This window comes from Thamnophis elegans, chromosome Z (genome assembly GCF_009769535.1).
Source record: "Thamnophis elegans isolate rThaEle1 chromosome Z, rThaEle1.pri, whole genome shotgun sequence".
In the NCBI taxonomy this organism is placed as follows: Eukaryota; Metazoa; Chordata; class Lepidosauria; order Squamata; family Colubridae; genus Thamnophis; species Thamnophis elegans.
In genome coordinates, this window is record NC_045558.1 from 123,072,732 (window position 1) to 123,097,629 (window position 24,898).

At 43.4% G+C, this 24,898-nt stretch overlaps 1 protein-coding gene across 4 annotated transcripts; it reads left to right on the plus strand.

The window, feature by feature from the left end:
• Positions 1 to 61: 61 nt before the first annotated feature.
• Positions 62 to 24,817, plus strand: FBRS (fibrosin). Of its 4 annotated transcripts, none has more exons than XM_032235083.1 (20): positions 62 to 1,256; positions 1,365 to 1,515; positions 1,991 to 2,581; positions 4,775 to 4,960; positions 7,912 to 7,947; positions 9,067 to 9,096; positions 11,029 to 11,077; positions 12,637 to 13,042; positions 13,989 to 14,227; positions 16,787 to 16,986; positions 17,440 to 17,484; positions 17,638 to 17,733; positions 18,357 to 18,425; positions 18,512 to 18,541; positions 18,734 to 18,805; positions 19,108 to 19,240; positions 19,623 to 19,706; positions 19,806 to 19,889; positions 22,116 to 22,335; positions 22,867 to 24,817. In XM_032235083.1, the coding sequence occupies exons 3-20, from the start codon at positions 2,189 to 2,191 to the stop codon at positions 23,618 to 23,620; spliced, it is 3,126 nt and encodes a 1,041-aa protein (XP_032090974.1). In that variant the 5' UTR covers positions 62 to 1,256; positions 1,365 to 1,515; positions 1,991 to 2,188; the 3' UTR covers positions 23,621 to 24,817. The 4 variants fall into 4 exon arrangements, with proteins under 4 accessions (XP_032090974.1, XP_032090973.1, XP_032090975.1 ...); XM_032235082.1 differs by having other exon boundaries at positions 62 to 530; XM_032235084.1 differs by lacking the exon at positions 17,638 to 17,733 and having other exon boundaries at positions 62 to 530.
• Positions 24,818 to 24,898: the final 81 nt, after the last annotated feature.

Here is a 24,898-nt window from a genome sequence, read left to right on the forward strand (position 1 = left end):
AAGACGTTGAGGGAGCGACATCCCTCCTCCGCCCTCTGTTTATGACATGGGAATTTAATAGGAGGAACAATCCCCCACCCCCTCCCCGCTCTCTTCCGGCGGAGGGATTCCGTCGCTTCCATCCATCCGCTCGGCTGGCGGAAGGATATGACGCTGTGGGAGGAGTTGCGTGCCGTGCGCAGAGAGGAAGGAGATCCGGCAGAGACAGCTAGGGAGAGAAGGAGTCCGGAGGGCAGCAGCTGAGACGAACCGAGGGGGGAAAAAGGGCGACAGGACTTTCCCCCCTTCCCCACCCACGGGGGGAAGGGGGTGCAACGCGACCAAGGCAGCTGCTCTCCTTCCGCGTCGCTGCCCCTACAGACCGCCGCCGCCCCTCCCCCATCCTTACTCACCGCTCCTCTCCGGCCAGACGAGCGGAGGAAGCCGGCCTCGCTGCCCGTCAGGCGTAGAGGTCCGCGGGACGCCCCGAGAGGTGGCAAGACGGGCGGCCGCGACTCGAAACTTACCCTCAACAGCCGGCGCTCTTAAAGGTACAGCTCGGGGGTGCGGTTGGGGGGATAGGACAGCGAGAAGAGGGGACGCTTTTCCGCCGGAGGACAAGAAACCCCCTCAAGCCTCCAGCTCCTGTCAATGGATTTAAAGGGAACTCGGCCCTCTTAAAGGGGAAGTTTGTCTCCGGGCCTCATTGTGACTCAAGAGAGGGGGGGGGCGGCTTTTAAAGGGGCCGCCGGAGGACTTTGGACGCTGGATGCCCAAAGGGAAGCGCGGAGTGAGCCGAGGAAGCGCTTGGTGGTCCTTTAAATGCCGATGGTGGAAACAAAACAAAAAAAGTGGCTGTTTGACGAGGAGGACTTTAAAAATAATAATAATTATAATAATAAACAAGGTGCTTAAAGGCGAGGCCGTGCTGCTTCGACAGGAAACGTGTGGCGGACACTTAATCGGACGTTCTTAAAGGGGATGGAATGAGAGGAAGCAGATTCTCAAGCCTGGACTCTTAAAGGGCAAGGTCATACCTTTTAGGAGGAATCCGGAAGATTCTTAATAAAAAAAAAAAAAAAGAAACCGTAAGGTTTTCAAAAGGGAACGTGGCTTCGAAAGGAAAATGCCTCCAGGGGAATAACTCTGGGAGCTCTCAAAGCCAGGGTGGAAGCCAATGCTCTCGAGGAGAGGGAGCCATTTGCCATTGTTGGCAGGAAATCCGCATCTGCAGTCTTAAAGGGGAAGCTCCTGAAGCGCTTATTTGCCCCCTCTGGGTAAATGTTAAGACACTTCCTTCCAGGCAGAAGCCCTGAGGCTAAGAATGGGGATGCTTTTTAGAAACACCGTAAACATAAACACTGTATCTCTTTAAATAAATACAGGCACTTAAATCAGAAACTTCCAAAGGGAGAAGCAGCGGAACTGGCAAGCACCACAAGTTGATGCCAAGGGATTGTCACTTTTGCTGGTTTCAAAGGATCCCCATCTCTTTGTGACTGATTCGGAGGGATGTAAAATTCCGATTAAAGCAAGGTGATTGTTGTTGTTGTTTTTGTGTTTGATTTTCTTCTTTTTCTTCTGGACCCAAAGGTGAAGTTATACCTTAAAAAGAGAGTTCTGTTTGCTGGCACAGACTATAATTTCCTATTAAAGGGTTATTAGATCATTTTGATCTTAGAATTTTCTTTCAAAAAGTATTATTTTTTTCATTGACTAGTCTGGCCTTCAGGGGGAAGTCAAAAAAGCAGAAGTTTGCCATTTGTATTTTCCTCAAGAGAGAATTAAACCTGAACAAAAGGGTTTACTTTCCAGGGCAAAAAGGAACTTTTTGGATTTTGAATGGGTTTTTTACATGTAAATCGAGAAAAAGTTGCTACCAATTCAGCTGTAGGAACCAAGGACTTCTTGTAAAGAAATAGAAAAATTTACTTTCTCTCTCTCTCTCTCTCTCTCTCTCTCTCTCTCTCTCTCTCTCTCTCTCTCTCTCCCCCCCCCCCCCTCTCTCAAGCAATATAAAGGAGAACCTCTTTTTTCACAAGCGTGGCACGTTTCTTCCTGGCTTCCACAGAAGAGCAGAAAGCCAGCAGGGACAGCTGCAATGCTTCTGGCTGGTGAGGGGTGAAGGGTGTCTTCCTTCTTTTTCACGTGCCTGCAACAGCCATTGGACACAACACAATTTATTTTCTGTACTTCAGAAGGGAGCATAATGGAAGGAACAACAGCAGCTCCTACCCCATGTTGGAGTGGGGGAGGAGGCAGCAGTAGCCGAGCACGGAGACGGCGACGTTGCTCACGGCGGGACCGTGAGAGTCGCTGTGCACGCCGTAGAGGAAGCCGTCTTGGAGACCCTTCCCATCGGGGCTTGTCGTCTTCCTCATCTTCAGCATCAGACAGTGAGGGCCCCTCTCCACCTGCACCTATGGCTCCTAGAAAAGGAGGTCCACTACAGCAGCAGCGGCGACGGCGACGGCCCCTCCGACGGCGGAAGAGAGTTTCTGGATCATCTTGCAGTCATGAGGAGGAGGAGGAGGAAGAGGAAGAAGAGGACCTCATTGATGGCTTTGCCATTGCGAGCTTTGTCAGTTTAGAGGCACTTGAGGTGAGGTGGTCCACAGCCTATTCCAGCAGAGGGTCATGTCCTTTCATGCATTATAAGGCTAAAACAATAGATTGGTTCTTGCCCTTGTCTTTGGGCCTCCCCTGAGATATGATATGCAAAAGAGAGTAAATTGGGATGCCACCTGTTTTTGTGGAGCTGTGCAGATAACAAATAATTATAAAATTTTGCAGAATGATGTTTGTGAGGGTGGGTCATTTTGGAAATGAAGATTTCTTTTTTCTTAATAGCAAGTAATTTTTAATTCTTATGTTGCTACCATGGATCTTCTAATTAAAGGAAACTTAGGATGACCTCAATTTTTAATAAGGGATACCAGACAAAACTGAATTGTTGCTAAGTAGGAGTATACTTATACTCCTCAAAAAGATTGTCAATGAAGAGCAAGGCAAAATAAAATATTCAGCTGTGATTCAAAAATCTGAAATTGTTTTTCTATACCCAGAGGATCAGGGGAAGGTATAAAAAGAAAACATGGATATTTATGGTCTGTGGTTTCTGCATCCTTTGTTATGTGACCAAAGGTTAATGCTTTGTATTTACTATGTTTCTGCTTAAGCAGAGAAACAATAAGATTCTTGAGGTGAGATGGAATAAGCATATATTTTCTTGGCCAAAATAGCATCTAGACAATTCAGGTGCAGTCAGACAAGTTAACATAATAAAAGTTGTAAGATGGTCTTGACTGACTATGTACACTTGGCACAATATCAGAACCACTTACTTGCTTGCAAAATGCTTGTTAATATTCTTGACAAGGTGCAGCTCACAGTAAGGGTGTATCTTAATGTTCTTTCTGAATTTGTATAGTGGGCATAGTCTGTGCCACAGGACACAAAAGTGTATTATAAACATAAAACCTGAATTTTTTTTTTAGATGAGATTGTTTCCTCCTTGATTGGGTATGAGGAACTGCCTGTTTATTATACTTGTTGGAAGAGATGTATTTTTAGATGTGAGTTCCAACTTATCCCTCCCAGGCATTTTTCTAGGGCTGCGATCTGTTTCTGTCAACGACATATTTCTTGGGCGTGGTTAATCAGAGGATTTCAATTAGCAGTGCAGTTATTGGACAATATGTAAGGCCCAGCTGTTTTACCTGCTGAAGCAGAGAGAAAGCATTCCTGTTTTACTCAGGAATGTTCAAGGCTGAGCATGTAGGCCAGTTTCAGACTGGATTCGCCAGTCTTTCTGGCTAGGCAGGACTAGGTGAGGAGTAAGGTGTGAATCCAGGTGTCTTTACGAAACTCTGGAGCAGTGCAATACATTGCCAAGAAACATTACTACACCACACACACAGTCAAGCATACCATTCGAAAAGTATGCAGTAACCTTTAATGCAATACCTTGCCATCCAGAAATATATCATTGCTTCTATGATTGAATTTTTTCCAGATCTCTTGTCCTTCTCTGTCATCCTTCAAACTTTTGGTTTCTTTCTTGAACCAAAGAGGTCTTTCACAAAAATGACTATTTCAACCAGAGCAGTGTGGTTTAGGACAGCATTTGTTGCAGTGTTGCCTTATGAGTCTGTTAAATGGTTATTGGCAAGCCAACTCCTTGCTCTACATTGTCTAATTGTGGAATTTGGGACATAATTGACCAGATTAAAAAAAATTCTGCATGCATCTGTCCTTTTTTAAAGGACATTAGGGCAGTGTACATACCTTATTTCTCTTTTTGCTTCTGTTTTACCCTCCTAGAATGTTAGACTTGAAAGAAAAGCAATTCGCAGTTTAGTCTATGGACCTAAAAGCTATATGGATTTAAACCAGGTGTCCTCGCTCTTGCCTTTTAACAACTACTTCTTATTGGTTTTCAGTGTGAGAGTGTTTTTATAATATTTAGGATATTATTATATGAATAATTGTGATTCCATTTTTAAAAATAAGATGTTAGGATAATTCATTTGTTCAGTATCTGCAATGCAGTGCAAAAAATTTAAATGTTATTTCTGAATCTAAGATAAATAATTGTTAGTATTGATAGTTAAGTAGCTAAGCTAGATATTTCAATTTTGTCCCAGTTTTGTATCACATTTTGTAAGGTGCTTTCCGGTTTTTATATTTAAATGCACATTTCTATATCCCACAGCAGCAGCTGCGATATCACAGCTTTTATTCAGAGGGTAGAATGTCTGCAGCCATTATAATACCCACCTTGTCACTCCTGCAGAAGGATGCAACCTTGAAGACTCCAGAGCGATTGGAGCTTCGGCTGAAACATTCGGGAAAGAGGAAACGGGGTGAGGGAAATAATTCTGAGCCTGAAGATGAAGACCAAGGCTCAGTAAAGAATCGCAGCCAGGGCTGTAGAGGGGAGAGAGCACTGAGGAAACGAAGCAAGAGACTGCACAAAGAGGTGAGCTCTTGGCTCGGGGAGTGGGGTGAAGGGGAGGAAACAAGCAGGAAGGTGTGTGCAATAAAGAAGTTTGAAAACTGCTCAGTTGAACTGGGGAAACTTGCAGCTGGGTTAAGCTTACAGAGACTTCTAGAAATCTGCTGCTGGGAAGCACCTCAGTTTCTCAATACTGTCACGTGGAAAATTGCAGAATGGCCAACGGGCCAGTATCACTCACTGCAGTGAAAGGGTGTTTTTTGAAGGTTCCAATTTGCCATCTTTACTGGGCTAGATGAGTGGGAAAGAAAAGCTTTGGGAAACACTACTTCAGGGTATTTGGAAGATCTTGAGGAGCAAATAGACAGAGGCAACAGAAGGCCTGTAGTCTTCTGAGGCAGTAGTTAACAGCAGCTGTCATGGGAATGAAGCTTTGCCTGTTCATAACATTGCCATTGTGGTTATTATAGCCTGTCACAAATAAGGCTATAATAACCACTATAATTTTCTGAGCAGCTTAGAAGTTTCAATTTCCAAAGTATTAAATATGTTAAAACACACAAGTTTGTAATATTATTTTCTATTCACAACAATGTTAAGTCAATGTTAATTCTTTAGCTGGTATTGGCCTACAGACGCCTCACGTTCTTCCTAGGATATCATATCAGAGTAGTATATGTACGGATCCAAGCAGCGTGTCCTTCTGCAATTGTCAGATGGTAACTTGTCAATCCACATATTTTTTTTTGTATGGCGCATAATGTGCTGATATGGGACCATAATCTTTCCATTTTGATTTTCCAGATCTTGATAGTGATTTCCTTCAATTCTTTTTATTTTGCTATCACCTCTGGTGTTGCAACATCAATTACCCACACCTTCTCAAGTTAAATTCAGTGTATTATGACCCCAGGCTTTATTAATCTATATTTGAAAATCCCTCAATATTATTTCTGAGTATACGAAGTGCCGATGTGGATCCAGATGCATATTTGAAAATAAAAATACCTTTGGTAGCTGATACTGTGTTTTTCAGCTTTCCATTTGTTTTTAAAAATAATAGAATTAAAAAGATTAGCTGCAGGTGAAGCAAGGGGCCTTGCCAGTACTTAGGGGGAGTAATGCATGCATGCCTGTATCTAACCAAAGGAACCTCAGGTTGGCCGTACTTGTATAGAGCCAGTGCAGGTTTGTACCCAAAATGGTGTTCTATTGGGGGTAAACAGTGACTTGCACATTTATTATAATTTGCCACGCAAGGGATGTATGCATTAATATTCAATAGGGGGAAAAGCACAAAAATGCAACATTGACAGGAGGAAACTGTCATTCTGCTCTATATAGAATCAGAGCAGGCGCATGAACAACAAAACCTACTGTCAGGGTTCCAAGTAACAGCCCATAGGAAATCAAAGCTCCAAGGCCAGATGGTTCTTCAAAGTATAGATTTATTAGGCATGTCATATTGGCAAGCTGGTGAAAACCCAAATCCACCCCCGGGTTTTCCCCACCCAGTTCAAAATCCAAAGCGCCCCCCCAAATCACACATAACAATTACATGCCCCACTTAATTAGATATCTCTTTCTCCATCCCGGATGCCTCCCATCCACCTCCCTCCAGGTGCTGATTAGAATGTCCTTGGTTCCCAGAAGAAAGAGTGTTATTTTGGTTACGTATCCCCCTCAGATATCTCTACTCCCACCTCCCTTTCCCACAACCTCCAGCCAGCCTTGCTGTGGCAACCTTGAAGACAAAGACGCTCAAAGATGTCTCCAGGGTTGATAAGTAGACTCAGTGAGGGGAATATTATACAGTTGTAATATTTACATAACTGTGTCATTAATCCCCACTGTCTTAATATACATGCATAAAATTTGCTAAGCTTTTATTGGAAGTAAGACAAAAACACAGTTCAGGACAACTCAGCCTGTAGTCTTCTTGAATTTTCTGTTCCTTTGCATACTTTTTGTTTATTAATATGTCCAAAACAGCTAGTTGAATCATGGTATGATGTGTTGAAATCTCAGATTTTTTTTCATTATGTAGTTGAAATAAAACCAACAGCAATAGAGTGAGAACAAAGCTCACCTATATTTAAGAGTGCTTAGATATTTTCTTAGAAAAAATAAAGGACAAATCAGAGAGAGGTATGTAAGAATTAAAAATGCTTTTATAACTTTGCTTTACAGAGGAAAACTGAAGAGCAAAACCAAGAAAATACATAATTAAATAACTCTTAAAGGATAGCTTCCTGAAACCTATATAATAAAAGACATAAGGGCCCATTGTACTTATAGTAGGATGGACATATTTTTCAGCCAGAGGCTGCATTTGGAATGGCATGCCAGATACATTCTTTAAATGTTGGTAGACAGAAAATTAACTTTAATTCATATTTAGTTTTAAATATTTTAATTTAAATTATTAACAATTGTTCTACATGTTTTAATAACAATTTCCTTATTGGCAATTGCAGTTTTTGTGGGCCATTTTTGAAGGAGTTTTCTGGGTCCTCAGACTATGTTTCTCAAGTACACACAATTCTGTTTCCCTTCATGGGAGATTTGTTGTTGTTATTACTATTGAGAGAGTCACAACTGCAGTGTTTACGGCTTTGTAACTGAATCTGCTAAATTGTTTATACAGGAATAGTCTTATCACAATCATCTGTCTGTCGTCATATTCCCAGCAAAATAGAGCAAAAAGTGGAGCAATTGTTTTCCAAACATGCTCTATTGACCTGTATAATGTTTACAGCCAACTACAAATCAAGACTGACCTATTTTAGAAATACGGATCACATTTTGAAAGTAGTCATGGCCTTATTTTCAGTTTAATTCTAACTTCATTAGCCTCTCAGCAAAACAAAGTTTGGTATTTAAAGTTCTGGCCTATTTGCTCCTGGAGTTGCAAGTCTCACTATTGTGAGTCTAATCAATTTCTCTCTTTTCTCTCTTTTCAAAATCAACTTCAGCCTTCTCTCCAATCTTACCTGGAAACTGGATATATAGTAAGTGGGTAACGTGTGAATGGTCTTTCCTCAACTCTTTCAAAACACAATTCTGCAAGACTGAATTTTAATTGCCTAAGCATTCCACCAGTGGAATTCTTTCCTTCAGACTCAAGCAGGCTTTAATTGAGTTACAAATGATTTCCCCAGAAGAGTAGAGAACTCAGCTTTTCTTAATGAATATACTACAGCAGGTGATGGATTGTGTATAGGACAGCTGGAAGGTGCTAAAATACTCATTCACTCCCTTAGTTGTGATTAATTCTTGCAATGATGCCGGTGTGCATGCTTTGATTTTTTTAATGATAGATTCCAATGCATATTAGAGTCCCTTGGAATATCCTGACTATTTTCCTGGATTCAGTGTACAATAATAGCACATTATTTTTCCTGTGTTCTACAATTTTTAAGAACATTTTTGTGCTCTTAATACTCTTCAAAATATATTTTGTATTGGATACAGTAAGATCTAGCTTGCTGTCACAATGTAGAGTATAGAGTTAGTAGTGGACATTGACAGGCAGAGTAAGGCCCAGCCTCTCCTCCTTATTCAAGAAAGATAAAGACTCTCAAAACTTGGCATTTCAAAAGGAACCTTTTACTGAACAGGAGTGGAAGTATTCCTCAGGTCATACAGAGAATAAAAGGAATTAGAAACCTCTCCCAACAGTCCACGGTGGATTCAGCCAATCCGCAGGTGTGAAGATGTTATTGTACTGGCTGCTCTGAGAAAACGATAAGGGAACTTTCTCAAGGTCATCCTCTGCCTGCTTTCCAGCGATATAACCCACATGGCCCTCCCTCCCCTTATATTTCCCAAAATTTGAAAAATTGCCAGAGTGCCTAGGCGCCAGGCTAAAGATTATAATAGGCTACAAGATACAGGATACATAGGGGACAAAGCAAAGTATAAAAGTATACAAAGTGTAATAAAGTATAAATGTAATCAGGGTCCCTCACCCTGTTCCTGTTTGTGTGTGAATGTATGTGTGTGTATGTATGTATCATATATAAAAATATAAATATATAAATAAAAACAGCAAAATTCCAAAGATGGATATTTTCCATTATGTTGCTCCTTTTAACATCTGCTTCTTTTTCTCCATTATTCTTTGACAGTGTGATACAGAAAGCGACCCAGAGGAGCAGGTAGGCAACTATTATTTCTGGGCCTAATTTATGATATGTTCCCAGTTCTTGTTGCCTGCTTTTCTAGAAATAACATAGGGGCAAAGTTGCTAGAAATTCTATTTTATGAAAAGATATTAAGGTTGTTTCTTTATAGGTAAACTGCTTTCCATGGTTTCATTCTGCACAAACATTTAAGTGTGTGAATACTTCAAACATTATACCTTTGTAATTGGTCAGATTTTTTTTTTTAAAGAAAATGTAGGTGAGCAGAAATACCACACTTTTTGTAGCCTGTTTCAAATGTTACCAAAAAAGGTTTGTGGCTGTCTTTACTGTAAGTTGGATGGTAAATAGTACCATGTATGAAGTACCCCCCCCCCCCCCAAATGTGTTTTAGTGGTCTTAGGCTGAATAACAAGAGAGCAAGAGCCTGGAAACAATTATCCATGCATGCATATGTACACACACACTCATATACAACAGTAGTAAAAAAATATTTGTCTTCTCTCACCTACCATATTTTTTGGAATAAAAATAAGATGCACCTTTTTCCCTAAAAAAAGAGGCTAAAAATCTGGCTATGTCTTATACATTGAATACAGCATTTTATGCCCCCCAAAACCCCTCCGCCTTCACCAAATGGCCATGCATAGCCTTTAAGAGCCTTGCAAAGTGCTCCTGGGGGCTGGGGAGGCAGAAATGAGTGAAAAACGGGCTGTCTTTTGCTCACGTTTGCCTCCCAGCCCCCAGGAGCACTCTATAAGCTTCCTAAAGGCTATCCATGCCCTTTTTTTGACATAAAGCGGGCCTGTTTTCGCCAAAAAGTGTGTTTTTTGCTCATTTTGGGGGGCATCCCCCCAGGAGCACTTTACAAGCCTCCTAAAGGCTATTCATGCCCTTTATTTTTGGAAGAAAAAAACGGGCCTGTTTTTGGGAGGTCTGCAGAGTGCAAACACTTTTTTAAAAAAATTTCAAAACCTTGGTGCATCTTATACTCCAGTGCATTTTATACTCCGAAAAATACAGTAATCCCATTGGGAATAAGCCATTGGGAAAATTGTAAAAAATAAAAAAACAAGGGCTTTAATCAGCACATGGAAGTTAATACCAAGGGAATGCAGATCAGTAGTAGTGTATAGTGCAGGTAGTCCTCAACTTACGACCCAGTTTTCCCTCACTAAGCAAGACAATGGTTAAGCGAGTTTTGCACCATTTTACGCCCTTTCTTGCCATTGGTGTTGAGGGAATCAATGCCATTGTGGGTTAGTAACATGGTTGCTAAGTGAATCTGGCTTCCCCATTGATTTCGCTTTTCAGAAGGTCACAAAGGGGGATCATAGGACTCTGGGACACGACAACTGTCATAAATATATGCCAGTTGCCAAGCATCTAAATAAATGTTGATGATGTGTCCGGATCTGTGATGCTGCAACGATCATAAGTTACTTTTTTTCCAGTGCTGCTGTAATTTTGAATGATCACTAAATGACTGATAGTAAGTCAAGGACTACTTGTAACAGTTCTCCAATGGGTATTGTTCTGGAAGAAATATTGCCATATTATATTCCACTTCTGGTTACCAAGAGATAGATGTCGCTGGTGGCCTGGGTCCAAAACACTTTTTTTGTTTTGAAATGCTAAAAAGAGAATTGTGATGAATTAAGAATAGTTTGACTTAGTTAACAACCATTCCTAGCCCAATTATCTGTCATGGAAAGCAGACAATCCTACATTAAAGATACTCAGGAATCCATCCTTCCTTGTAGGGGGGAAAAATCCTTACCATGTTTCTATTTCCAAAGGAAAAGTACCTGGCTCCTTGAAAAGCTCTTGAGTAGCTTTTCTGCCGGTGCCAAATAAATTTAGAAATAGGGTTGTTTTTTTTAAAGTATTTCTTAAAAAATATTTGTGGAGTATAATGAACCCCCTGTGTTTCTTGTCTTTCTGCAGGCCTCCATTGATGACCTCGAACAGTCATTCACTGTCTCAACCAGCAAAGGTTGGGTGTAGACAAATAGCGGGGTGGGGTGGGGGTTGTCTGCTTGTGTTTCTGTGCACTAAAGAAAACATTGTTGCATTTCTTAGTGTGACTTGAATGAGCACGATTTTTGGTTCTGTGGGAACATTGGTGCGCTGTGGTTCTGTTTTGCCTATAACCAAGTACTCGGTCCATCTGATCTAAAGAATCAATTAGCAAAGCAGGGTGGAAAATCTTCCTCTGCCTTAGATGGTGGAGAACTGTTGAGAGAGAAAGAGCTACAGTGGCAAAAGTAGCCCCTTCCATCTGTGTGGTTTTGGCAGCTTCATGAATTCCCAACCTATCTGGTTATTTATCATGCCAGCTGAACGACCTTTGTTGCAATCTCCAAGACAGCTTGGAGAAACTGGGCTTGTATGCTTTGTTTTTTTTAAAGAGTTTTCTACGCTCAGTTTAGAACATAATTCTAACCAGATTTATAATAACATTATCTTGTCATCCACAAGGAATTGGAAAAAAAACTGACTCTTTTCAGAGCCTACGTTAGGTCCTCTGTCTGTTATCTATTTATACAATGCATTGGTTGTCCAACTTGTAATGTTTTTGGGCAGCTTACAGTTAAAAAGTAAAAAAAGGCAAAAACCCCTGAATAGTCCTTCAAAATCCATCCAACAGGGTTTCATCCTGCACTCTGTCCCAAAGTTTAAAAGCTTTAATGGGCTCCTGAACATCATCAGGCTGGGAGCTAACCAGATCTTTGGATTCGGAGCAACAACTGAACCAAAGACAGAATATACTTATATGGGATTCTGTCAAAAAGAGGGAAGAGAGAAGCAAGCGGTTCTGAGTTTCAGAAGAGTTTGCCTTCATAAAAATAGTAGTATTAAATAGTCCTGTGCAGATCACCACTGTTTCAACGCAGCAAAGAACCTTGTAGACTGGAACCTTCTAGACTGTGTGACTCCAAAAAGCTTGGCCAGGATCGGGGAGGCCGATGTGCTTCATTTGGTAACTTTGATGGCAGAAATGGCTTCACCGCATGCATAGAAATATGGCTTTTGCTAAGCAAGGTGTTAAACTCCCCAATTAAGACACAGGGCTCTGTGGTACCTCCATAAACGAAGGATCGTTTGCATGAACTTTCAAAGCAAAGTACTTCATAATGCGCTCATGCTGATAGCTAAAGGAGTACTTTGCTTGAAAGCCATTGCAAAAGTGTCCCTCAGAACATTTTATGGAACTGCCAAAGTGTCCTGCTTCTCATCAGGGGTGCAAAGTATCAAATAATGATATTCTTGCTGGGTTCTATGACGAGAGTTGCCACCTCTGTTATTGGAAGCATTTTTGATTCATTGTGCTTCTGCTGTTTTCATGGAATTTTTAAAAACATGCAATGTCAATGGAAACTTACCCCCCAACTCTTAGTTATTGTGGCTCGTTGTGTACATCAGCATTTTTAGCTGGCAGGTGTGTTAAGCCGGTGAAATGGGGCACTACCCCAAAAGTTTTAAAATCCAACATAATCTGTCGGGCCTTTACCAATAGCCTGATCCCTGTTTTCTTTGCATTTTTTCTGGCAGCCTCGGGACCCATTGGTGCATTAAACGGGAGCTGTGAAGCCAAACTCTCTGTGATCCCTAAAGTCTCTGGCCTGGAACGGAGCCAGGAGCGTAACTATGAGGCTGACCGGGACTCCCTGCTAGTGCCTTTCCTGCCTAAGGAACCCCCTTCTCAGGCAGCTACTGCCCCTATTCTGGCTCAGGCCTTGCCGCCAACTCCTCCTGCCCCACCTCCTGTCAAGACTCGGGCTCAGACACCTAACACTGTTCGTGGGACGCCCCAGCCCAAAGGCCAGCTGCCTCCCATGCCTCAGGGTGGAGCAGTTACCCACAGCCTTGCCCAGAGCCAACTGCACATGAAGGTGCCACCTTTTGCCAGCCAGACACAGGCCCCGTACTCTGTAGGGCTCGACCTCAGCACTGGAGGGTGAGTCCTGATGCCCTCTGGCTACAGAGCTCTCTCTGGGTATTGGGTTTTTCCCCCCACTCTCTTTATTTATCCGTCTCTTTCAAGCTTTTCTTCTGTCTCCGTGTTAGTCTTCTGTCTTTTTGTTCTTCGTTTCCTCTACTCTTTCATAGTTTTTATTTCCTTTAACTGCTGCTGCTTCTGTCCCCTTTGAGACATTTCCCTCCCCTTCTTTATGTCTTATTAATAACTTGAACATTTTGAGAGCTCTTTGTATACCCTTAACGCAGCCCTGTAGATAGTTGTATATTGTTGTAGCTACATTGAAGGTGAGTTAACTACTTAAAAGGAAGAGAATGGCCTGACTTGCTCCTTACAATGAAGTTATGAGAAGGATGAGATTGGACTGGGGTTTTCTGGTCCACAGTTGAAGTGACTCCATCAGTTCAAATCTCACCAGGCTCAAGGTTGACTCAGCCTTCCATCCTTCTGAGGTCACTAAAATGAAGACCCAAATTGATTGTCCAGGGGGCAGGGAGATAGGCTGACTCTATAAACCGCTTAGAAAGGGCTGTAAAGCACTGTGAAGTGGTACATAAGTCTAAGGGCTATTGCTATCATGTATTTGGACTGCATTTTCTTTCTTTCTCTGTATGTTTTTCTCATCTCTTTCTTTAGAAAGAGGGTTTTTTTAAAAAAGTTTATTCGGAATAGATTGTATCCTGATTTGTGCTGATAAACAATTCCATGAGACCTGCCATCATTGTTCCCTGTATGCTGTAACTAAGGACATGATGTTGGATAAAGCTTCTAATCCAAGATATCCTAGTTGAGTCCATCACTGAACTGAGATGGAAACTGAAAACTTTCAGAGCCTAATGAATGGCTTTCTTGAATGTCTCTGTATTTCCATCGTTATTGTCTCCGCCTGACCTAGGCCTATATTTATTTTTTCTCCCTTTTTCAGGTGCAGCCGCGGTGCAGCTCACCCCAAGCCCATCCTCCCACCCTGCTCCCCCTCTTCTTCTCAACTCCCTCACCGGCCTTCCACCCCCTCGCTGGCCCTGCCCCCCCACGCCTTTCCCTCCACCCTTCGGCCCCCTTCCCACCACCACCCAGGCATGTTCACCCCCTCGCCTGGCCTCCCACCGCCACCCCCGTTGCTTCAAGTTGCTGGGCACCCAGCTGCAGCCGCTGCCATATCTGGTAAGAGAGAATTCAACCGAGGGAAACAATAGGGTGTGACAAGTACTTTGGGAAGATTGGCAGGGGCTAAATTGAAGAGAAGAAGGGAGATTGAATAAAACAGATTGAACTGTTTATGGCCCATGGTTGTCCAACCGTTTGGCTTGCCTCAGCCATATTGAGTGAAGAGGAATTGTCTTGGCACACGTATAGAGTATATAATAAAGTTAATGTATATAAATAACATAATAAGGTTAAATGTTTACTATCTTGTGGGGCTGCAATACCAGCTGTCCAGGGCTGCATGTGACTTGCAAGCTGCTGGTTGAACATTCCTGAGTCTAGCCTATGTTCAGAATACAGGACATGCATTTCAGTGAAAACTCTGTTTAAAAAAAAAAATCAACATAAAAATATACACTGTACAGGTAGTCCTCAAGTTACAACTATTAGTTTAGTGACTGTTCAAAGTTGGAACAGTATTGAAAGAAGTAATTTATGACTGTTTTTTAGCGTGGCCATTGCAGCATCCCCATGATATAGGATCGAAATTCTGGTGCTTGACAATTGGTTGATATGATGGCTGTAATGCCCCGGGGTCATGTGACCTTCTGAGAAGCAAAGTCAGTGTGGAAGCCAGATTCATTTAACAACTATGTTACTAACTTAATAACTGCAGTTGAGGCACTTAACAGGAGGCAAGAAGGGTTGTAAAATGGGGCAAAACTTAACAATTATCTTCCCTAGCAATGGAAATTTTGGGCTCAATTGTGGTTGTAAGTTGAGGACTACATCAGTGGTGGGATTCAAAAATGTTTATTACAAGTTCTATGGGCGTAGCTTGGTGGGTGTGGCTTGACTTGGTGGGCGTGGTCTGGGAAGGATATTGTAAAATCCCCATTCCCTCCCCTTGCCAGGGGAAGGTTACTGCAAATTTCCCCATTTCCTCCTGATCAGCTGGGACTGGGGAGGCAGAGAATAGATGGGGGCAGGGGCAGTCAGAGATGGTATGTACCGGTTCTCCGAACTATTCAAAATTTCCACTACCGGTTCTGCGGAACTGGTCAGAACTTGCTGGATACCACCTCTGGACTACATGAATGGTTGCAGAATATTTAATCTCATAAGTATTCTTGGACGAATTGTACATATATTTTAGAGCAGAGGAGTATAAGCACTTTGGGGACCCAAAGCTACATTTGGTTTTGAATTGCATGCTGGAGATTGAGTTCATGAAATAAGCATGAGAGGACTGGGACAAAAACTAAATTCGTTTTGATATAATTTTAATGCCAGTCAATTTGTGTTCTCTAAATACAGTTAAGATAGTATTTCATTTTGATTTAATAATTGCACTCTTGCTACATTAAATATTTAATTGCAACTTTGAGATTTGTTTTAGGAACCAACCTAGTTATACAACCTGGTTTTAAGACTCTATGCAGTGGGTTTCATAAGATTATTTTAAGGAAGCTTAGAGGAATTTCTACCCCCAATTTTGAAGAAAGAGTTTGAATACAAACTGGCAACAGGAAACAAGAAGTTGGGGGAGGGGTCTACTTTCAAAGGGAAATTAAAAACAGAATAATGTTATCAGAGGATATGTAGAGCCTGTAAACTAAAAGGAGTATTCCTGCCTTGGAAAATGCGATAATGAATTATGGGAGAAAGACCCTGGCAAGATACAAAATCTGGACTACCTATAGTTGAATACTTGTAGAAAAATTAGGAGCTACTGTGTAGGGCAAAGTTAACAATAGTCCTCAACTAACAATTGTAATTGAACCTGGAATTTCTGTTGCAAGTCATTGCAGTTGTAAGTCTACGTATCAGGTGGTTAGATTTGAAATTATGTTTTTTTTACAAGGGTTGTTAAGTGAATCCCCCCCCCCCCGGCTGGTGGCCATTTTAGCCATAAACCAGAAGGAAATGCCAGAAAATGGCAAAATGTGTGTGTGTGTGTGCGCGCGCATGCATGCGCAAATCATGGTCATGTCACCACGGAACATTGCAAACAACTGTAAAAGTGAAAGAGGGGGGCCTTCTCCGTGGTGGCTTTGGAACATCATTCCTGCAGAAATTAGATTTTGGCAGTATTTTGGAAGGCTCTGAAGATGTAGTTTTACCACCAGGCCTGGACAATTCACAGTGTAATTGAGCCCATCAAATGCCTTATTTAATTGTGCACTGTTGCTGGGGGCTGGTGGGTGGGTGGGTGTGTTTATCTTTTTATCTCTTTATCTCTATTTTGTGTTTTTACTGTTTGTAAGCTGCCTACTGGTAAAGTTGCTATGAGCAAGTATATAAATGCTTAAATAAAATAAATAAAATGTGCCAAAAAGTGATCACATGATCCTGGGGTACAAGAGTGCAGCCATATAATTCTGAAAATGGTTGCTATGTAGCTCTAAGGTGGTCTGTCCTAACTTGATCATTAAGCGACCGGTCATAAGTCAAGGACTTCCTATACATGGAGAGTTATGTGTGTGGGGTTATGAGTCAGATCTTTTCTCTCTTCCAGCATTGGTTCCTTTTTCTCCTAACAGTTGGGAATTATGGGTTGTTCTTCTGCCTCCTCAGAACAAGAATTAATCCGCCAAGACTTGAGTTCCCGATTCCTCACGACGCAAGGCGGGGCCGACATGGGAGCTGCTGCCATTCGTCCTCTGGCTTTTCAGTTCCACCAACACAACCACCAGCACCAGCACACCCACCAGCACACCCACCAGCACTTCACTCCTTTTCCGTCAGGCATGGTGCCCACACCCAGCCCAGCCATGGTAAGTGCAGTATAGACTTAGTGAGGTGGCAGGCCAGACTTCACAGCTCGTGGATCTTGCAGCATCTCGAAGGATCAGTTTGCTCTATCAGAATTTAGAAGTTAGTTTAAAACGATTCTTGTGATGCCTTGTAGAGAGGTGGATTGCCAGGAGGGAGGAGTGCATTCCAGAGCAATAAGAGGCAGCTCAGACCAGATATTTTGTGTGAGAGAAAGGGGGTGAAGACAGTTCTTCCCTAGTAGAGTATAGGCTTGATGTAGAGAATAAAGGGCTTTAGTTTGGCAAGATTCTGTCTATTGGTAGGGAACTATAAAGAATTTTGCTTGGGAGAATCATCATGTATCTTTCCTGGTTTGGGGACCTGACAATTTTCTTACTTTCTCTCCCTTCTCCTGGGACCTGCCTGACCCATTTAAACAAGGGTCTTTTCTGATTTCTTTTCTCTTTCTGCAGTATGAGAAGTACCCTGGGAAAATGGATGGGCTTCTGAGACATAATGTAAGTGCATTCATTTTAGAGGAGGGGGGGGCTGGCCTTTTAAAGCGGCCCCAATGAAATTTATCAAACTGCATCTTGAGAAAGGAGCAGAACCCTCTCCTGCTTCAGTTCTCCCGGTGGCGCCTCCATTGCTTTCTCTTCTTCTTCTTCCAGTTTTATCCTGCCTACTCCCCAACCGTGTCGGGGATCTCCCCAGTCCTGCCTCCTGCTGTGAATTTTGGCTCCCTGCAGGGGGCATTCCAACCTAAGGTGAACCCTCTAGGCACAGTAGGGTTTTGTGGAAGTTTGAGCAGAGGGAAAGCTTTAAAATTGACAGCTTCTGGCTTTTCTGCTTACTTTCTGGGAATGGAGGCTTTTTCACCTGTTGCAGTGGGAGTGGGCGGGTTTGAGGACTGTGGCGCTTGCGTTTTCTGCATGCAGTGAGTTTGGTGGGCTGTGATTAGGGCTGTGGAGAATAATGGTGATCCAAAAAGAGTGCAGATCAATGGTTCTGAGCATGAGAGGGCAAGTCTTTGATGTGCCAATTCAGCCATAAGCTTTGAGAAAGAACTCACGTTTTGGGGGGAAAAAATTGTGGGGTTGTATATGGTTCCATAGAGTGGTGTCATTTCATGTCTGCCAATAATTCGGTAGGTAAGAAAAGGAATTACAATTCGTTGGCAACTGGGTGTGGAACTATTGTATTTTTATTGCATATAAATACAGTAAACCTTATAACTAGAATATTTCAGTGAAAGAAGAGCTGAACGCTTCGTGAACTCTGCAGTTGGAGAGGGACGATTTCAAGACTGTCTACACTAGGGAATGCTAACCAACTGATCATGCTTATATTTAATGGTTTGTTTTGCTTTCTTTCTTCCTTCCTCCCTCAGAGCACTAATCCTGACCTGCCTTCCCGGCTGGGTGCTGTCCCGCCCAGCATGTCCCAGAAAGGCACCCAGGTGAGTTTACTTTTCATTTGGGAGAATGGCAAGGACAGCAGGGAGAGGATTACCCACCCCCATGCGGTTTTTCTGTCTCCTTGCAGATCACCGATCCTTTCAGGCCGACCTTGAGAGTGAGTAACATTGGGGATATCCTTTGATCCCACTGCAAAATGGTGGATATGTGAGGTGAAAGGACTAGAAGTGGTGGGAGGGGGAGATACACCCTGGAGTGGGGAGAGTGAAGAAGTCAGGGTATAGGGCAACACGTGCCTGGCCCTCAGGGACATAATGTGCAGAGCTGATGGTTCCCCCTTCTCTCGCAGAAGCCGGGGAAGTGGTGCGCCATGCACGTCCGTGTGGCATATATGATCCTGCGGCACCAGGAGAAAATAAAGGTAGGGTGAGCCTCGGCCACCTTTCCCCTCCACTTGCCGTGTACGGTGTCGGGGTGTGGCACAGGATGTCCCTGCAGCCAAATGGAGAGGAAACCTTGCTCTTCTGATGTCCCCCTTGCTGGATGCTGGATCCAAGTTGGGGTCTATGGAGCTGGGTTAGAGGTTGGAGAGCAGAATCACGAGACTGTTGTGAGGCAGAGTAGGAGAGATCTCTGCCAAAGTATATAGAATGAGGCCAGATGGATTGACTTGCGCCTGACTGGTTGCTTACCAGGACTTGTTGCTCTTCTGTTTCCTCACAGCTGATGCAAGGCGATCCCCATAAGTTGGATTTCCGGAATGACCTCCTCACTGGCTTGCCTGAGACCGGAGCCTTTGGCAGTCTGCCCCATAGCCAGGAGCTGGCACGCCCAGCCACTCTTTTCACAGCCGCTGGTCAGTGTGCTTTTCGCAAATAACGGAAGGCTTTTCCTTGACAAATAACAGGGGCTTCTTGAAGCTCACCCTGCCCATTTTTTGCCACTACTACTAATTGTGCCATCTAGCTTCTGTGGCACTTGGTGTTTTGATAATCAAACCCATAATGTTATTCTTTCCTCAAGTTTTCTGTCTAGAACAAGCAGCCCTTACTTTAATATAGGGTTTTATGAGAGAAAACTAATCGAGGTGCTTAAAACATACTGTGCTTAAATTACATTTTACCTTGGTTTTGTTTTGGGGAATCATCATTCTTTTGATGTGAAGTATAATCGTTCTCTCCCCCCCCCCTTTTTATTTTAATCTTATTATCCCTATCCTCACTTCCTCTCTCTTGCAGGTGTCGTCCATCCAGGCAATGCCCCCTCCTTTGGCCCTGCCGCTACTCCTCATGGCTCTTTCCTCAACCCCAGCCCCCACATTGGTAAGACCCAAGGCCCCAGAGTAACACAACCAAGAGAACAGGATCCAGAAGCTCTCCTGCATGATTGCTCACTCCTCCACTGATTTCTTTTTTTTCCAGATCCCTTTGGTAGGCCTCCTAGCTTTGCCTCTCTGGGCGCCCTCTCCAACGGGGCATTTGGCGGCCTGGGCAACCCATCCTTCAGTGAGTACTTTTAAGAGAAAGGACACAAAGCAGCTTTCTGGGGGTTATCAAAATAGCTAAGCAAAAACAGTTTTGTTTGCATACCAGTATTCTAAAAGGTGGGGAGTGGGAAGCAACCAAGAACTATAAACACCCTCATTAACTTATTTGAAGGTTAATTATTCGTTCCAACCCCTGAGGTTCTTGGGAAGTCTTAGAGAACTATAAGCTCTATTGCCATTTCTGTTGTCATCTATTCCCCTGTTCTGCAGTGGGCATGTGGGAAAATCAGAAATAAGGTCCCTTGATTGCATGCGCAGTAACACTGACCCATATGAAATTACTATGATTGTTTCAGCTGTAGTTAAAAAAATTAAAATTGCAGCAGTCTCTTCCTAGTCTCTTGCAAGCTGTAGAGTTATTTTGGTCAACTCATGTTGTATGAACACCTCCAGGGCCACAGTGTCCATGAATGTTTAGGTAAATCTCTTTTGAGATTAGAGTATCCTTCATTTTTCTTTTTCTCTCTCAAGTGCTAGGAAATTGTAGCTTTGTGATTTCTTAGTCGGCTGTTGCTGAGTTTTGGAATTTTGCCATTGATTTCTGAGGCCACATGAAAGACTGAGAATGCCACAAGTTGAACAATTCTTTCTAACTAGTCAAGCAAGAACATACTAAAGCATCAGATTATAAAGACCTTTCTGTGAACAGCTGACAAGTAACATTGAACTGATGATTGTCTCCTCTACAGCACATTATCAAGAGGAACATTTTCAGACATTTTAGCTTTTTACTGTTGTCCTTTATCACAGGTTTTTGATTTGTTTGCTCGATTTATAGAATTTCATGATTTATCTCCCTCTTCTTCTGCCCATTAGGTAATTTTTGCAAGGTTTATGTAAGACTTTGAATTTTTCTGTTGCAAACAGCATATGGTAAACACCACTCAAAACTCTACCCTTTAGAAAAAGTAGAGACCATTACAGGCTTCAGTAAGACTGGGTGAAACTTCCCTAGAATTCTGGGTAAACTGAGCTGAACTGTAACTGGGTTAATTATTTTCACTATTGGGAAGGGACCTAGGAATTTTGGCCCTAATTTCTTACTAGGCAACCTTACGTATTTGGTAGACAAGAAAACTTTATCCCCCACACGGAAGGAGGGTTGGAGATTCGGGTTAATATCAGGGTTCCAAATAGCATCCAAAAGTAAATCAGAGTCCAAGGCAAAGTATTGCTCAAAGTTTCAATTTATTAAGAGAGCCAAGTTGGCACATCTGGGAAAACCGTAATCTGAAATCTTCCCGGTTTTCCCCACCCAGTTGAAAATTCAAGAACTTGCCCCCACACCCACAAGTCCATCACATGGTCCAAACCTCCACTGCCATGCTGGCAGTTCCACCCGTCCAATTCCAGTCAGGTGCAGAGTTCCAAAGACAAAGGATGACGTTGGTTTTCTAGAAGGAATTTTGTTTTGGTTACATAGCATCTCACTCCTTAAAATCCCCCCTCCCATTTCCCCACAATAGAAAATGCATAGCAGAATAATAGAAAGTGTGGCAGGCCAAAGACCCCAAAGAAAAGATGGCTGCAGGTCTGACATACAGGCAGGAAAGTCAGATAGCGCTCTGCCTTTATCAAGCATGTGGCTAGATATTTCCTCTGTCATATACAAGAAGCCCTCAACTTACAACAGTTCATTTAGTGACCAAAGTTACAGTGGCAGTGAAAAAAGTAAGTAACAACTGTTTTCCACACTTATGACCTGTTTGCAGCATCCCCTGGTCATGTGATTTACATTCAGCTGCTTGACAACTGGTTCATATTTATGATGTAACAACTGCAGTGATTTACTTAACAAATGTGGCAAAAAAAGGCCATATTATGGGGCGAAACTCATATAACAAATTTTTCACTTAGCAACATAAATTTTGGACTCAACTGTGGTCATAACTCGAGCACTGCCTGTAATAGCTACCAATGTGTTGACAGTTCTTTTGTGAGTGAGCATTCTCCCCCTCCATCCTCTGAATGAATCATTCCACCAGCATTTAGAAGTAGAATTAATTTAAGACTATACCATGTGCCTTTCTGAGCACCAATTGCTCTATGCACTAGTGTGATAACTACTATCACACTTTTAATGAGAAATTCAGTTCCTTCCATGTCTCCTTATCATTGATGCTTGCACTATAAGGGCAACATTGCATTTAGCTTGGCTGCCTGATCTTTCTTCTCTCCTTCTCAGACTCAAGTGCAGTCTTTGGGCAGAAGGACACTCCTGGGGCTCCTGCCTTCCCTAGTCCACATGAGGCATGGAATCGCTTACACCGTACACCTCCTTCCTTCCCTACTGCCCCAGCCTGGCCCAAAGGTGGTGGCAGTAATGGAACAGAGCGTGGAAGCAGCCAACTTGACAAGGAGAGCGAGAAGCCTGAAGGGCCAGTGATCAAGGATGAGAAGGACAGGTAAGAGGCAAAGGAAAGAAGGGACACGGAAGAATGGCAGAGTCCCATCCACCATTAGAGAGATAGGTGACTTTCGATGCCTTCATAAATACAATATATATAAAACAATTATATGAAGAGTATTTCAAAAGAAAGAAAGAAACTGAACCAGTAGGAAGATTAGAGATGGATGACTAGGAGCAACCTCATTGATTTATCTTTAAAACAAAACACTTTGCGATAGTCACATCCACCCCAGCAGCCATTTTGTAAACTGGCAAACCTCTCCCCTGCAGCCATTTTGTAAGGGCTTTCAGTGCTACAGTATCTTCACTTCCATGTGTCCACCAGCCCCAGGAGCTGTCTGCTACTGTTGGGTTTGAGATGGCTGAACACTTTTTTCAGTGCTAAGTCTGGCAAAAAAAAAAAAAGGGAGCGGGGATATAACTTTTCTGAAAGGGTGGAGGGGAAGGTCACCTTTTGATGATTTAGATACACAGTGCGCAGGAATTCTTGACCCTCCCATTTTATGTCTCTGTGCGTGTGATTCAGAGATCCTGGCTTCTTCTCCCGCCATTCGCTGCGCTCCTCTCCAGCTACTCCCACCTCAAAGAACCCATCACTGATCCACGAGGAGCCTCCAAGCCGGCCCCATTTACAAGCAGAACGAGAACATCGCTATGGGAGCCCGGCAAGTTCAGGGCATGCCTCCCGCTCCCCTTACCCAGAGTTGCCTCTCAAGAAAGAAGTGAAGATCAAGGAAGAGCCGGATATGCCTGGCTTTGAGGGAGCTCTACGCACGGGTGCTTCCTATCACAGCACCCTGCATGTCTCCCACCCCCTTGGGACCCTGGCCGTGTTTGAGAGACCCCAAGCTGGGACTGGAGGAAGTGTCTCTCCCTACTTGGTGGCCGCTCCGCCCTCAGCTGCCTCCTATGCAGCGCTCGAGGCCTGGCGAGAACCCTACCACCACCGGGGCCTGGACTTGCACCCGCTACAGCGGCTGCCCCGCTACCTGGAGACCCCATCGCCTGCTGCTGCTGCTGCTGCTGCTGCTGCTGAGGACTATGAAAGAGCCCGGTTGTATGGTTTGGCTCACCCACCGCACCCCAGCCTCATGGCTTATCCCCGTCACCAAAACGGACTGCTGGCAAAAGCCACACCCTCGGCAGCTGTGGCAGCTGTGGGACTGCTCAGCGCCCCACCACCTCTCATCCCAGCTTCCAATGCTCGTCCCTGCTCCCCTCGACGAGCCCCCGATATCCGAGAACTGGCAGCCTCCTACAAGGACCGGGATTCCAGATAATGGTGCTCTGGGGGTACTCTAGAATGCGAACACTTCTATCAAACAGCCTTCCTGATCTCTAGGAACTGATGGGGGAGGATTAGGGGAGTCTAGGAGGCCCGTCCAAATTAGTGGTGGTGGGGGGAGGTGGCTTTTTGGTCACTAGAGCCGTAGTTAGGGATATGCTGCTGTTGTCACCCAGAAGGACTTTGACCTGGAGTTGAATAAGGGGGTGCATCTGGGAGAGGAGTTCAGGAATGCTGGTGCCAGTCATCATTCCTGATTTCTGCAAAGGCCTCCTCTTCCGGCCTCTGAAGATGTTGGGATTTCTGTCCTCCTTCCAGCATTCCTGCTGGGCTAAAAAGAGACTCAATGGACTGATGAGAAGGCTGCTTTCAGGGGAAGGGGGAGGGCTTGACTCTCTGGGCACCTCCCTCATGAGGTAGTGTAAATATTTATATATTCTCCCCTCGGCAGATGGGGAAAAGGTTTTTGTACATTTATAAAAGGTTTGAGATTGTGATTTAAAAAGTGACTTCTCTTCCTTCTCCCCCTCCTGCCCTCTTTTGTTTCCCTTTGTTTTTACTGTACTGCTCTTTTCTATACCTGTATTCATTCACTCCTGCCCAATCTCCTGATCCCTTCTCCTGTAATTAATGGGATGGTGCAACACACTTGTCCAATGCCCTTTTCTTCCCCAGGCTGGTTAATTAAACTCCAAACTGGTGTTTCTCGATTCCTTGCTGTGTGTGTGTTAGTTGAGGAGAAGGGAGGGGAGGATACGAATTCTCACCTTCTTCCAGGACAGCAGAGACAAATGAGAGGGTGTGGAATAGCACAAGGTGAAATTCTTGGATGGGGAAATTGCTCTCTTGGGTACTTTTAATTTTTGAAGTCTCTGAAAAGCATAAATGAAGCTAAATACAGAATCTATGCAGTGCTTTAATGCAAACACCCTGTGGCCCCGAAAATATTCACAGAGCACAGCTATCATGTAAATTTAGAGTTGCTGTTTGTGGAAGGTAGAAACTCGGCAGAATCAGCAGTGTTTTGGGGAAAAGAATAGGGGCCCATTTTCCTTTCCACCATTTAAAGTAGAGCTGCTCAACATGCAGTTTCTTCACTCTCTGCAGTCCCAAGTATCACTAAAAGGTGACCTGGATTGTACTTGTTAATATGGAAAAGGGGCAGAATTATTAAAAACGGGAAATAATCGTCTATACTATTCTTGTTTGTTATTTAAAATAGTGTTTCCTGCAATACCTGCTTTGTTATGGCTTAGCCCACTGTTTGAAGAGT